Here is a 15,797-nt window from a genome sequence, read left to right on the forward strand (position 1 = left end):
CCTACTTACTTCCTGGATCCTTACGTTGACTCAAGTGAAAGTGAAACTGACTTGAGGTCCTGCAGGAGGTCCTTGGCGTTGAGCATGGTGATGATGGAGGTGGTGGCAGCTGGGATGATGATGATGGGCGTGCGGGAGCCTGTGGAGCAAATATTAGACATTTCTTCAATGTAGTTGCCATGTTGGATACTAAACAATGGCCAAGTGTCCAATCATAAGGTGTAGATCAAAGGTCATTTATTATATGTGAGGTATCTTCAGGAGCAGTTTATTTCATACACGGTGTGCAAGTAGGGGGTCCACCTCTATTTAGGGCTTCTTCATCTAGACCACAATGACTGACATCTTTTAAAAAGTCAACATTATAATCCTTACATTCTGATTTCACACCATTTACCTTTTTTCTGATTTGGTGGAGGTCTGGCTTGTGAAACTAGAAGATGAAAACAAAGATATGATTACCAAGCAGCATGATGGTACATAATATCAGTGACAGTGATGGACTGACTGGGCCGAGGCACGGGCTGCAGTGCAGGGGTCTGGGCCTTCCTGGCAGACGCTCCTTCCTGGAGACAGAAATACTTCTCAATGACTTGTGTGTCTAAGGATCTTGTCATTCATCAGGTCATAGGACTCTCAAGACGTTCATCAGGTCATTGGAGTCCATGCACTTTCATCAGGTCATTGGACTCTCAAGACGTTCATCAGGTCGTTGGAGTCTAAGCACATTCATCAGGTCATTGGAGTCTCAGGACATTCTATCATCACAACTGGACTGTGTGTTGGTCTTAGAAGACCTTTTGTCTCTCATCTCGTAGACTTCATCACTTCATGATCATAGACTTAGATTGGTCACACCAAGTCTTAGACTTCCATTGGTCACACCTGCTCTTAACTTCCATTGGTCACACCTGCTCTTAACTTCCATTGGCCACACCTGCTCTTAGACTTCCATTGGTCACACCTGCTGTTAAGACTTCGATCGGTCACATCTAGTCTTAGACTTAGACTTCCATTGGTCACACCTGCTGTTAGACTTCGATCGGTCACATCTAGTCTTAGACTTCCATTGGTCACATCTAGTCTTAGACTTCCATTGGTCACAACTAGTCTTAGACTTCCATTGGTCACACCTGCTCTTAACTCCCATTGGTCACACCTGCTCTTAACTTCCATTGGCCACACTTGCTCTTAGACTTCCATTGGTCACACCTGCTCTTAGACTTCCATTGGTCACACCTGCTCTTAGACTTCGATCGGTCACAACTAGTCTTAGACTTCGATCGTTCACAACTAGTCTTAGACTTCGATCGTTCACAACTAGTCTTAGACTTCGATCGTTCACAACTAGTCTTAGACTTCGATCGGTCACATCTAGTCTTAGACTTCCATTGGTCACATCTAGTCTTAGACTTCCATTGGTCACACCTGCTCTTAGACTTCGATCGGTCACAACTAGTCTTAGACTTCGATCGTTCACAACTAGTCTTAGACTTCGATCGTTCACAACTAGTCTTAGACTTCGATCGTTCACAACTAGTCTTAGACTTCGATCGGTCACATCTAGTCTTAGACTTCCATTGGTCACAACTAGTCTTAGACTTCGATTGGTCACAACTAGTTTTAGACTTCGATTGGCCACAACTAGTCTTAGACTTCGATTGGCCACAACTAGTCTTAGACTTCGATTGGCCACAACTAGTCTTAGACTTCGATTGGTCACAACTAGTCTTAAGACTTCCAAGGGTCACATCTGGTCTTAGACTTCCATTGGTCACAACTAGTCTTAAGACTTGGATTGGTCACAACTAGTCTTAAGACTTGGATTGGTCACATCTGGTCTTAGACTTCCATTGGTCACACCTGCTCTTAACTTCCATTGGTCACACCTGCTCTTAGACTTCCATTGGTCACAACTAGTCTTAAGACTTTCATTGGTCACATCTAGTCTTAGACTTCCATTGGTGACATCTAGTCTTAGACTTCCATTGGTCACAACTAGTCTTAGACTTCCATTGGTCACATCTAGTCTAGTAGCTGGTGCCAAAACCCCACATATTTATATTCCAACACCAGGAGGGTGTGCCTGGGCAAGGATGGTTTCGCCCTATGGTAGTGAGAAAAACAACTGTTGAGATGTAAAACAGCAATCCTATAGTCAAAATACAATGACAGTCGTTGAAGTGTAATTTTCCCTCGTTAGCATTGAGGTATTGTGTGGCAGAACCATCACTGTGGATCCACTACTACCAGTCCAAAATAGTGGGAATCACCCACATTGGCATTCCATTCAGTTGTAAACTAATGGCACAAAGAAGCATCTGTCCCCAGAAAGAGTCTTTTAGGAATGGTTGAAAGGTTAACCGACTATTTGGGGCTATCGTTCTGCCACATAATACCTCAATGTCCCACGTTTTGAACGGGAATTGTAAAATGAATACCAGTAACTAAAAATTATTCTAAAACCAAAATGATGGCCAGAAATGAGCAAAAAGACTTAAGTCCCCAAGGTAGTCTAAGGGTTAAAAGGGAAAATTGACTATGGCATAGTATTACAGGAGTACAATGACAATATGAACAGTGACAATAAGGATTATGGCGGGCAAGTGTCCAAACACATTGCAACAAGTCAAACCAGTTCCCGAGTGTTTATGGTTTTGGACTTCAGGCACCAAGTCTTAAATCAAGCCTTTCATTAATAGGTGAACTCTGCATCAGCTGTTATGAGGACCATTAAGTGTTTCACCGCCGAGTCTGTGGAAGAGCTGCGTGCATGTTGGGAGACTACAGACTGGGATGCAATTGGAGCGGCCACGAACAATCTGGACGAATATACGGACACTGTGACCTCATACATTCAGTTCAATGAGGCGCACATCATTCCAACGCGCACCAGGGCTTGTTATAACAACGACAAGCCCTGGTTCACACCCAAGGAGGCTGCGTGGAGAAGCGGGGACCGGAGTACCTACAGAGAAGCGAAGTACCACTTCAACAGGGAAGTGGAGAAAGCTAAATCTGTGTACTCTAACCGTCCACAGGAACAGTTCCGCTCCAATAACTCTGCGGCCGTTTGGAGAGGGCTAAGGACCCTTACGAACTATAAGCCCAAAACCCCCCAGGCCCTGAATGACCGGACTCTCGCTCAGGGCCTCAACACACATTACTGTCGTCATGTACGGCCTCCAGCTCATCAAAGCTCTGCTCCCCCCACCATCACCCTCCCCACCAACGCCAGCACTTCATTAAAGGAGTTAAAGGATTCAAAGGACATCACAGGACTCCAAGAACATCATAGGACTGTAAAGGCCCTCTCCATCCAAGAGGAGGATGTACGCAGGCAGTTCTTGAAGCTCAATACGCGGAAGGCCCCCGGGCCGGATGGTGTCTACCCCTCCACTCTTAGACACAGTGTGGACCAGCTGGCTCCTGTCTTCACTGACATTTTTAACACCTTTCTGGAGCTATGCCGCGTGCCGTCCTGCTTTAAGACCTCCACCATTGTCCCTGTCCCCAAGAAAGCACGGATCACAGGACTTAATGACTACAGGCCGATTGCACTGACGTCTGTGGTCATGAAGTCCTTTGAGCGCTTGGTCCTGTCCCACCTCAAGGACATCACCGCCCCCCTCCTGGACCCACTGCAGTTCGCCTACAGAGCCAACAGGTCTGTGGATGACGCAGTGAACCTGGCCCTCCATTTCATCCTGGAGCATCTGGACTCCCCAGGAACCTACGCTAGGATCCTGTTTGTGGACTTCAGCTCTGCCTTCAACACCATCCTCCCTGGACTGCTACGAGACAAGCTCTACCAGCTCAGCGTGCCCGACTCCCTCTGCAGTTGGATCAATGACTTCCTGACAGACCGAAGACAGCACGTGCGGCTGGGGAAGATTGTCTCGGACAGTCGAACCACGAACACTGCTACTCCTCAGGGCTGTGTACTCTCCCCCTGGCTCCTCTCCCTGTACACAAACTGCTGCACCTCCAGTCAACAGTCCGTAAAACTGCTCAAGTTTGCGGATGACACTACCCTCATTGGGCTCATCTCGGATGGCGATGAGGCCGCCTACAGGAGAGAGGTGGACCGGCTGGCGTCCTGGTGCAGCCACAACAACCTGGAGCTGAACGCCCAGAAAACAGTGGAGATGATCATGGACTTCAGGAAAGTCACAGCCCCACCATCCCCCCTCACCCTGATTGACTCTCCCACCCCCGTTTCCATTGTGGACTCCTTCCGTTTTTTGGGCACCACCATCACCCAGGACCTCAAGTGAGAGCCGACCATCAGCTCCCTCATCAAGAAGGCCCAGCAGAGGATGTACTTCCTGCAGCAGCTGAGGAAACTTAAGGTGCCGACCGAGATGCTGGTGCAGTTTTACTCAGCCATCATCGAGTCTATCCTGACCTCCTCCTCCATCACCGTGTGGTTCCCCGGCGCCACAGTCCAGGATAAGCATTGCCTGCAGCGCATGGTACGTGCTGCTGAGAAGGGGATTGGCTGCAAGCTCCCATCCCTCCAAGACTTGTTCTCCTCCAGGACCAGGAGGCGTGTGGGTCGGATCACAGCTGACTCTTCTCACCCTGGACACACACTATTCTCCCCTCTCCCCTCAGGCAGGAGACTACGGTCCATCCAGACCCACACCTCCCGCCACCTGAACAGTTTTTTCCCCTCGGCCATCAGGCACATGAACAATAACTCCTAACAGTAGCTCCTTGAATTCCTTCTAAGTCTATAACAAGATCCGATAGCTCAGTTACAGCTCTCGCTATTACCAAATCTGTCTTTTATGTTGCACCATTGCACCAAGAACAATTCCTAGTTTGTGAACCCGTTCCCAAACAATGGCAATAAAACTATTTTGATTCAGATTCTGAAACGGAGACTCTTCTTTACTTCTGCTTCATCAGTTACAGGCCAAGTGCTGCGACCACCGAGCATCTGAAGCGGTCTACTCCTCAACAGTGACATGAAGGCTCGGCCATGAAGTAAAGCTATTTTTGTATTTATAAAGTTTACTATCAGTAAATAATGTTAAGGTTACATGCATGCTTGCTATTATACCCGTTTTAAAAATACTGTATATACCATAGAAAAATGATATTTAAATTCAAATGAAGTTGTCAGGTTGTGTAAATGGTAAATAAAAAGAGAATACAACAAATCCTTTTCAACTTATATTCAATTGAATAGACTGCAAAGACAAGATATTTCATGTTCACACTGAGAAACTGTTATTTTTGCAAATAATCATGAAGTTAGAATGTAATGGCAGCAACACATTGCAAAAAAGGCATTTTACCAGTGTGTTACATGGCCTTTCCTTTTAACAACACTCAGTAAAGGTTTGGGCACTGAGGAGACACATTTTTGAAGTGGAATTCTTCCCCATTCTTGCTTGATGTACAGTCTCCCTTCTCATATTTTAGCCTTCACACATTTTCAATGTCTGGACTACAGGCAGGCCAGTCTAGTACCCGCACTCTTTTACTATGAAGCCACGTTGATGTAACACCTGGCTTGGCATTGTCTTGCTGAAATAAGAAGGGGCGTCCATGATAACGTTGCTTGGATTGCGCCAAAAGCTGTATGTACCTTTCAGCATTAATGGTGCCTTCACAGATGTGTAAGTTACCCATGTCTTGGCCACTAATACACCCCCATACCATCACACATGCTGCCTTTTACACTTTCACCCTAGAACAGTCCGGATGGATCTTTTCCTCTTTGGTCCGGAGGACACGACGTCCACAGTTTCCAAAAACAATTTGTAATATGGACTCGTCAGACCACAGAACACTTTTCCACTTTGTATCAGTCCATCTTAGATGATCTCGGGCCCAGCAAAGCCGCCAGCGTTTCTGGGTGTTGTTGATAAATGGCTGTGGCTTTGCATAGTAGAGTTTTAACTTGCACTTACAGATGTAGCGGCCGACTGTAGTTACTGACAGTGGGTTTCTGAAGTGTTCCTGAGCCCATGTGGTGATATCCTTTACACACCGATGTGGCTTTTTGATGCCTGAGGGATCCAAGGTGCGTAATATCATGGCTTACGTGCAGTGATTTCTCCACATTCTCTGAACTTTTTGATGATTTTACGGAGCGTAGATGGTGAATTCCTTGTTGAGAAATGTTGTTCTTAAACAATTTGCTCAGGCATTTGTTGACAAAGTGGTGACCCTCGCCCCGTCCTTGTTTGTGAATGAGTGAGCATTTCATGGAAGCTGCTTTTATACTCAATCATGGCACCCACCTGTTCCCAATTAGCCTGTTCACCTGTGGGATGTTCCAAATAAGTCTTTGATGAGCATTCCTCAACTCTCTCACTCTTTTTTGCCACTTGTCCCAGCTTTTTTTTTAAACATGTTGCAGGCATCAAATTCCAAATGAGCGAATATGTGCAAAAAAATAAAAGTTTTCCAGTGTGAACATGAAATATCTTGTCTTTGCAGTCTATTCAATTGAATATAAGTTGAAAAGGATTTGTTTTTGTTACGGCGCACGCGCAGTCTGCTTCTCCCTCCTCTGCGGGAACACTTGGAGGCTCCGCCTGTGCGCACCTCGAGACACGCCCACAGGTGCGCACATCCAGGGACGCGCTGCGCGCAGCCACCAGCTGCATTCAGACAATCAGACAACCTACACACCTGGGTCTGATGAGGGCAAGCTCAATAAAGGACCAGTGGACCCAAAGATCGGCGCGGGAACTTAGTTTTCTCATGGTGTACCGTAAGCAACAAGCTTTATGCTCAATTCGTGTTTTCTCTCCGTGCCTTGATTTGTCCCTCGTCTTCTCCCGTGTCCCCGCAGTACCCTCCGTCGCCTGGAAAGTGAGCTGTGCATCTCACTTTTCCCTGGATTTCCCTCTGGACTTTGACTGCCTCCTTCATTCCTCGACCTCTCACTAGCCCCTGGATTCTGACGCCTCTCTCTCGCCCCGGATCATCTGCCTGCCCCCCCCTGGACTTCCTCGTATCTCCTTCAACACTTTGGTAACACTCACTTCAGTTAAATTCTACACATAGTCTTACACCATTCCCTTTTGGATACAGTTCACACTCCATTTCCTTAGTTCGTATAATTAGTATTGTTTGTTATTATTATATATATATATATATATATATATATAATAAATAATTGTACACTGCCCCCTGGTGTCTGAGCCGTCACCTCCCCTTAGTGATACACAACAGTTTTATTCTCTTTTTATTTACCATTTACACAAGGTGACAACTTCACTGCTTTTAGGGTTTGTAGATCAGACAATAAGACGACTCTGCTAATGTATTATAAATACCTGGTGGGACAGACGAAGGTTATGCATGGTGTGTTGCAATACTGAATGGGATATTCTGAGCATATACGAGAATAAGCAGTCACATAATTGCAAGAACTTGAGACACATGCAAGTAATCCTGTAATGTACAGCAATCATTTCCTGAGGTTAAAACATTTGATATTCTGTGCTCTCCTTTGTTTCCTAGGTGGCAACTGGAGAAGCAACTCTTCAATAACAATAGACCCCCAGCCAGAAACTAAACACAGTGAATAAGAGCTGCTCCAACCATGAAATTGAAAAGACGGCAATGCTTTTCCAACATTGCAAAATGTGCCTTTCTCCTCGCTCTGCTGATCTTTCTTGTAGCCCGCATGTGGCATCCAAGTCTCACAGCACAGTTCAGCTTGAGAGGCAGTCCAGGGACATGCCAAGATGAAGGACTCCATGCCAACATATCATCCGTAGAAGAAGCTACAAACTCTCCCGGGAAGAAAAACAACACCATTATAGCTGAAACAGGTTTGGAGAAACCTGAGCCAGTCAAGACTACCCAGAGAGACTTTAATGCCACTTTAATCCATGGTCTGTTCCCTTACATCATCAATGAACCGGCAAAATGTCAAGGTGGAGAAGCAACACCATTCCTGGTCTTTATAATAACCACAGTGGCTTCAGAGGTGGAAGCCAGGAGTGCCATACGGCAGACCTGGGCAAACCAGAGCTTGGTGCCAGGCGTGGGAGTTATCCGCCTATTTCTGCTGGGAAAGCTGGAGGGAGAGGTGGGAAGTTCTCAGCAAAGGATGCTCCAAGAAGAGAGTGACAAGCATCATGATATCATTCAGCAGGACTTTGTAGAATCCTACAACAATATGACCCTGAAGACCCTGATGGGTCTGCACTGGGTGGCAAGGTACTGTCCACACGCGGGCTATGTCATGAAGACCGACAGTGACATGTTCATCAACACCGAGTACCTGATCCACAAGCTGCTCAAACCAGACCTGAAGCCCAAGACAAACTATTACACAGGCAGAATCATAGAACATGAGTTAGCTCATCGTGATAAAAAGAGCAGGTGGTACATGTCTGAAGAGGAATATGGAAAAGCAGAGTATCCCACCTTCTGCTCTGGGACTGGTTATGTGCTGTCAGCAGACTTGGCTGACAAGATTCTCAGAATATCTTTGAACACACACATAGTACACCTGGAGGATGTCCACGTGGGATTGTGTCTAAGTCAGCTCAGGGTGAAGCCCACCAAGACGTCCATATTGCTATTCAACCACTACCACGTGCCGTTCACACGCTGCATGTACAGCAATCTCATCACCTCACACCAAATTACACCAAAGGAATTACTGCAGTACTGGAGCAGCCACCAGAGACACAAGAACATATGTCAAAGGAACTTGTGATGCAGTCAGTCTCCACACCCCTTGGACTGTCAACAAAGTGGTTACCCACGTCCAACATTAAAATAAGGATTCAATTCAAGGAGCTTTATTTGGCATAGCTGTACACATTTGCACATGTACGCTACCACATTTGGACTCAGGTCCAGGCAAGGTTGAAGAAAAACAGTAATAAATGGGCAATAAAGAAAGAATAAAACGCTGAGTGGTTGCTTTCGTATTTAATTTAGCCAGAGAATGAATAGAGGGCAATTTGTTATATTCTTATTTGGATTATTCTGCTTTCACATACAGGTACCGTATTTTCCGCACTATTAGCCGCACCTAAAAACCACAAATTTACTCAAAAGCTGACAGTGCGGCTTTTAACCCAGTGCGCTTTATATATGGATTAATATTACGATTCATTTTCATAAAGTTTCGATCTCGCAACTTCGGTAAACAGCCGCCATCTTTTTTCCCGGTAGAACAGGAAGCGCTTCTTCTTCTACGCAAGCAACCGCCAAGGTAAGCACCCGCCCCCATAGAACAGGAAGCGCTTCTTCTTCTACTGTAAGCAACCACCCGCCCGCGTAGAAGAAGAAAAAGCGCGCGGATATACCGTACGTTTCATTTCCTTTGTGTGTTTACATCTGTAAAGACCACAAAATGGCTCCTACTAAGCGTCAGGGATCCGGTTCATGAAAAGACGCAATCTCTCCATCCGCACACGGATTACTATTTCACAGCAACTGATATTCCTGTGAACCGCACTGTGGATACAACGGGAGCACGTACGGTGAATATTCGCACCACAGGGAATGAGAAGTCATCCTTCACTGTGGTTCTAGCTTGCCATGCTAATGGCCAGAAACTTCCACCCATGGTGATATTCAAAAGGAAGACCTTGCCAAAAGAGACCTTTCCAGCCGGCGTCATCATAAAAGCTAACTCGAAGGGATGGATGAAGAAAAGATGAGCGAGTGGTTAAGGTAAGTTTAAGTTTACGCGAAGAGGCCGGGTGGCTTTTTTCACGCAGCTCTGTCCATGTTGATATACGTATGTTTGTGATTGCACATTTGCGTACATTTTGGGAGTGAACAGAGTTGTTAGAACGCTGGTTTTTAATATATTATTAAAGTTTGACTGACCTATCTGACTGTTTTTTTGACATTCCTTTAGCGCAGTTAGATGCGGCTTACAACACCGGGCGGCTTATAGGTGGACAAAGTTTTGAAATATGCCGTTCATTGAAGGCGCGGCTTTTAACCCAGGGCGCCTTACGGTGCGGAAAATACGGTAGTTAGGGTTAGGGTTATGGCTTCATGGGAGACTATAAAGTGTGAATGTCGCGTGTGCTGCGTTTAGCTGAAGACCCATTCAGGGTGTTCCACACCTATCTACCCAAGTCAGCCAGAGGGTTTGTGGCAATGTGAAGTGGTCAGGTGAGGGACAACTCCTGTCAAGTACACCAGTCACAATAATAACACAATTGACTGAAAAGCTCTAAGAGTGTAAGCCTTTGCCAAGCTCCACCTCTCAATTGAAAATAATCCTTGAAAAACAGATGGTTTTTCCCTTATCTCATTTCTGTTAGGTCTGGAAAGTTTCATACATTTGTTTCCAAACAGGCTGCGAGAGCGTTTAGTCTTTGCATTGGCCATCTTTTAAACACCATGTGTGTGCTTATTATAAGGCGTACCAAAATAACACTCATTTGGGACTTTTTACTACGCAGTGAATTATTTTGAATGAATGGTTTACACATGAATGACATGATGTGTCATTTTCGCTCAATAAAGTATGAATAAAGAGGATTTTAATGAATGAGATTGGAGTCTATGTATTACTGCTCACTTATGACATCTAATGCAGTTTGTGCGGTATTGACATGTACCTGTACATGCAAAATGATAATAGTCAAAACTTATAATGTCAGTAAATGAAATCATACATTCAGATTAAACCTGGGACTCAAACATCCACACTCTATACCAGGGGTGCTCACACTTTTTCTGCAGGCGAGCTACTTTTCAATTGATCAAGTCGTGGGGATCTACCTCATTCATATATATCATTTATATTTACTTATTTATGAAATATATGTTTTTGTTAATAAATTAAAGGTGTTTAATGATAATACAAGTATGTTTAATACATATAGTTAATATTGTTAACAAGTTAAAGGTGTTTAAAGATAATGCAAGCATGTTTAATACATATAGTTAATATTGGTAACAAGTTAAAGGTGTTTAATGATAATACAAGCATGTTTAATACATATAGTTAATATTATTAATAAGTTAAAGGTGTTTAAAGATAATACAAGCATGTTTAACACATAGTTAATATTGTTAACAAGTTAAAGGTGTTTAATGATAATACAAGCATGTTTAACACATATAGTTAATAAGTTAAAGGTGTTTAAAGATAATGCAAGCATGTTTAACATATAGTTAATATTGTTAATAAGTTAAAGGTGTTTAAAGATAATACAAGCATGTTTAACACATATAGTTAATATTGTTATCAAGTTAAAGGTGTTTAATGATAATACAAGCATGTTTAATACATATAGTTAATATTGTTAACAAGTTAAAGGTGTTTAAAGATAATGCAAGCATGTTTAATACATATAGTTAATATTGGTAACAAGTTAAAGGTGTTTAATGATAATACAAGTATGTTTAATACATATAGTTAATATTGTTAACAAGTTAAAGGTGTTTAAAGATAATACAAGCATGTTTAACACACATAGTTAATATTGTTAACAAGTTAAAGGTGTTTAATGATAATACAAGCATGTTTAACACATATAGTTAATAAGTTAAAGGTGTTTAAAGATAATGCAAGCATGTTTAACATATAGTTAATATTGTTAATAAGTTAAAGGTGTTTAAAGATAATACAAGCATGTTTAACACATATAGTTAATATTGTTATCAAGTTAAAGGTGTTTAATGATAATACAAGCATGTTTAATACATATAGTTAATATTGTTAACAAGTTAAAGGTGTTTAAAGATAATGCAAGCATGTTTAATACATATAGTTAATATTGGTAACAAGTTAAAGGTGTTTAATGATAATACAAGCATGTTTAATACATATAGTTAATATTATTAATAAGTTAAAGGTGTTTAAAGATAACACAAGCATGTTTAACACATAGTTAATATTGTTAACAAGTTAAAGGTGTTTAATGATAATACAAGCATGTTTAACACATATAGTTAATAAGTTAAAGGTGTTTAAAGATAATGCAAGCATGTTTAACATATAGTTAATATTGTTAATAAGTTAAAGGTGTTTAAAGATAATACAAGCATGTTTAACACATATAGTTAATATTGTTAACAAGTTAAGGTGTTTAAAGATAATACAGGCATGTTTGACACATATAGATTCCTTTCTTTCATGAAGACAAGAATATAAGTTGGTGTATTACCTGATTCTGATGACTTGCATTGATTGGAATCAGACAGTGGTGCTAAAAACGTCCGCATTTTCGAATGGAGGAGAAAAAAGTCCTCCTTTCTGTCCAATACCACATGAAAGTGGTTGGTTTTTGGCATCTTATTTGTCCAGCTTCCGTACTCCTTTGTATACACTTTACAAGAAATACATTGTCGGCAAACTCCGTAGCTTGCTAGCTTGTGCACGCCATCTTTCTGAGACTCCTATTTTGTTAGCGCAACTGTGCAACTGTGCAGTCGGTCTTTGGAGTTTTGACGACAGGTACGGCGCCAGAGTCTGTTGAAATAAAGTGTTTCTCGCCTTCCAGTCGGTAATTTTAATGAGCTGGCAGCAGCCAGCGTCATCTCAGAAGACCCTCGGGTGCCGTGAATGTCAATCAAGTGACGAAAGTGACGTCATAGTGAAGATTTATGATCGCTCATTTTTAGGACTATTTTTTTAATTGGGAGGGTGTGATCGACTGACACACCCTCCGAGATCGACCGGTAGCTCGCGATCGACGTAATGAGCACCCCTGCTCTATACAGTGTACAACTCCTTAACTGAAGATATGTTGTGGACCTTCAAATACTTGTTCTTACCGTCACAGACTTTAGAGTCATGCCGTGGTACGTCCCCATGGTGTCAATCTTGAAACCCTCCGTTTCTGAAAGACAAAAACCAGAGACATGGAGTTGGTGCTGACTCACTTTAGGTGGTCTACAACAGGACTTTTAGGCACAGCCAGGCATGTCACTTTAGGACAGGGGTCGGCAACCTTTACCACTCAAAGAGCCAATTTGACCAGTTTCACAAATTAAAGAAAACAATGGGAGCCACAAAAATCTTTTGAAATTTAAAATGAAATAACACTGCATACAAAGGTGGCCATGGATGAAGTGCTGGCTGTCCAGAGTCAGGACCCGGGGTTGACCGCTCGCCTGTGCATCGGCTGGGAACATCTCTGCGCTGCTGACCCGTCTCCGCTCGGGATGGTTTCCTGCTGGCCCCACTATGGACTGGACTCTCACACTATTATGTTAGATCCACTATGGACTGGACTCTTACTATTATGTTAGATCCACTATGGACTGGACTCTTACTATTATGTTGGATCCACTATGGACTGGACTCTCACTATTATGTTAGATCCACTATGGACTGGACTCTTACTATTATGTTAGATCCACTATGGACTGGACTCTTACTATTATGTTAGATCCACTATGGACTGGACTCTTACTATTATGTTAGATCCACTATGGACTGGACTCTTACTATTATGTTGGATCCACTATGGACTGGACTCTCACTATTATGTTAGATCCACTATGGACTGGACTCTTACTATTATGTTAGATCCACTATGGACTGGACTCTTACTATTATGTTAGATCCACTATGGACTGGACTCTTACTATTATGTTAGATCCACTATGGACTGGACTCTCACACTATTATGTTAGATCCACTATGGACTGGACTCTTACTATTATGTTAGATCCACTATGGACTGGACTCTCACTATTATGTTAGATCCACTATGGACTGGACTCTCACACTATTATGTTAGATCCACTATGGACTGGACTCTTATTATTATGTTGGATCCACTATGGACTGGACTCTCACTATTATGTTAGATCCACTATGGACTGGACTCTCACACTATTATGTTAGATCCACTATGGACTGGACTCTTACTATTATGTTAGATCCACTATGGACTGGACTCTTACTATTATGTTAGATCCACAATGGACTGGACTCTCACACTACTATGTTAGATCCACTATGGACTGGACTCTTACTATTATGTTAGATCCACTATGGACTGGACTCTCACACTATTATGTTTGATCCACTATGGACTGGACTCTCACTATTATGTTAGATCCACTATGGACTGGACTCTCACACTATTATGTTAGATCCACTATGGACTGGACTCACTATTATGTTAGATCCACTATGGACTGGACTCTCACACTATTATGTTAGATCCACTATGGACTGGACTCTCACACTATTATGTTAGATCCACTATGGACTGGACTCTCACACTATTATGTTAGATCCACTATGGACTGGACTCTTACTATTATGCTAGATCCACTATGGACTGGACTCTCACACTATTATGTTAGATCCACTATGGACTGGACTCTTACTATTATGTTAGATCCACTATGGACTGGACTCTCACACTATTATGTTAGATCCACTATGGACTGGACTCTCACACTATTATGTTAGATCCACTATGGACTGGACTCTCACACTATTATGTTAGATCCACTATGGACTGGACTCTTACTATTATGTTAGATCCACTATGGACTGGACTCTCACACTATTATGTTAGATCCACTATGGACTGGACTCTTACTATTATGTTAGATCCACTATGGACTGGACTCTTACTATTATGTTAGATCCACTATGGACTGGACTCTTACTATTATGTTGGATCCACTATGGACTGGACTCTCACTATTATGTTAGATCCACTATGGACTGGACTCTTACTATTATGTTAGATCCACTATGGACTGGACTCTTACTATTATGTTGGATCCACTATGGACTGGACTCTCACTATTATGTTGGATCCACTATGGACTGGACTCTCACAATATTATGTCAGACCCACTCGACATCCATTGCATTTGGTCCTCTCCAAGGTTTCTTATAGTCATTCACATCGACGTCCCACTGGGGTGAGTTTTTCCTTGCCCTTATGTGGGCTTTGTACCGAGGATGTCGTTGTGGCTTGTGCAGCCCTTTGAGACACTTGTGATTTAGGGCTATATAAATAAACATTGATTGATGATTGATTGATTGACTATCTGACAAACAGAACTTTTCAAATCCAAATAGATGATTGGGCTTTGGCCTACGCTCCCTTGTCCTGTGGGTGTCCCTCAGGGTTCAATCCGAGGACCGATCCTGTTTTCAGTCTACATCCTGCCCATTCAACGCATTTACAAAAATATATCGTATCGTCTTTATGCTGATGTCCTGATGTTACTTTTAAATAGTCTTGAGGACATAAAAGTCTCTAAACTTAAATGAGAACGAGATGGAAATCATTTGATTTGACTGAAAAGTTTGACAGAATGCTCCCCCCAGTGACCTGATGTCTTATGTCAAAGCCACAGTCCCAAGTCTTGCTTTTAAGTTGGACGATGATTTTAAATTGGAACCGCAGATTAACTCCGTTGTACGATCTAGTTATCATCATCTAAGACTTTTAGCAAAAATTCAATCAGTTTTATCTTTTAACAACTTTGAGCGGGTAATCCATGCATTTTTTTCATCATTTGGTCTACGTTGGAATGACGCAGGCCTCAATCGCTCCATTGGAGTTAGTCCAAAACGTTTTAACTACCACTAAAAAAACATGAGCACATTTTAGCATCCCTTCACTGGCTCCCACTTTATTTTACAATTCATTTAAAAATATTGTTTGCTTTTAAATCTCTTAACGGATTAGCGCCACAATATAAGTCGAACAACTCACCCTCTTTTCCTTTAAATCTCTCCTGACCGTATCTGTTGTAGGCAGCTGGCACAGGCTGTTTGTTTCTTAGGGATGGGTCCTGCAACACATGACACAATCATTGCTTAAAGGAACACACTCTGATTACCATCACTATTTACA

The 15,797-nt window shown here is 42.6% G+C and overlaps 2 protein-coding genes across 5 annotated transcripts in view; one reads left to right on the forward strand and one right to left on the reverse strand.

The window, feature by feature from the left end:
- LOC133577533 (beta-1,3-galactosyltransferase 2-like) overlaps positions 1-8,894 on the forward strand; it is an 18,365-nt gene extending 9,471 nt beyond the window's left edge. Inside the window, exons 1-4 of one of the 3 annotated variants that reach the window (XM_061931458.2) lie at positions 4,915-4,992; positions 6,514-6,733; positions 6,815-6,996; positions 7,489-8,894. In XM_061931458.2, coding sequence (XP_061787442.2) covers positions 7,571-8,698 — 1,128 coding nt within the window. In that variant the 5' untranslated portion in view covers positions 4,915-4,992; positions 6,514-6,733; positions 6,815-6,996; positions 7,489-7,570 and the 3' untranslated portion in view covers positions 8,699-8,894. Of the gene's footprint in view, positions 1-4,914; positions 4,993-6,513; positions 6,734-6,814; positions 6,997-7,488 lie in introns of those variants that run through there. The other 2 variants (XM_061931457.2, XM_061931459.2) reach the window with 2 other exon arrangements.
- Positions 1-15,797, reverse strand: part of cdc73 (cell division cycle 73, Paf1/RNA polymerase II complex component, homolog (S. cerevisiae)) — a 52,570-nt gene that overhangs the window by 8,093 nt on the left and 28,680 nt on the right. For both annotated transcript variants that reach the window (XM_061931455.2, XM_061931454.2), the window contains exons 9-13: positions 15,657-15,735; positions 12,736-12,800; positions 509-566; positions 398-433; positions 52-139 (exon numbers count right to left, since the gene is read on the reverse strand). In XM_061931455.2, the coding sequence (XP_061787439.1) occupies positions 52-139; positions 398-433; positions 509-566; positions 12,736-12,800; positions 15,657-15,735 (326 nt within the window). The remainder of the gene's footprint in view (positions 1-51; positions 140-397; positions 434-508; positions 567-12,735; positions 12,801-15,656; positions 15,736-15,797) is intronic.

This window comes from Nerophis lumbriciformis, linkage group LG37 (genome assembly GCF_033978685.3).
Source record: "Nerophis lumbriciformis linkage group LG37, RoL_Nlum_v2.1, whole genome shotgun sequence".
Lineage (NCBI taxonomy): Eukaryota > Metazoa > Chordata > Actinopteri > Syngnathiformes > Syngnathidae > Nerophis > Nerophis lumbriciformis.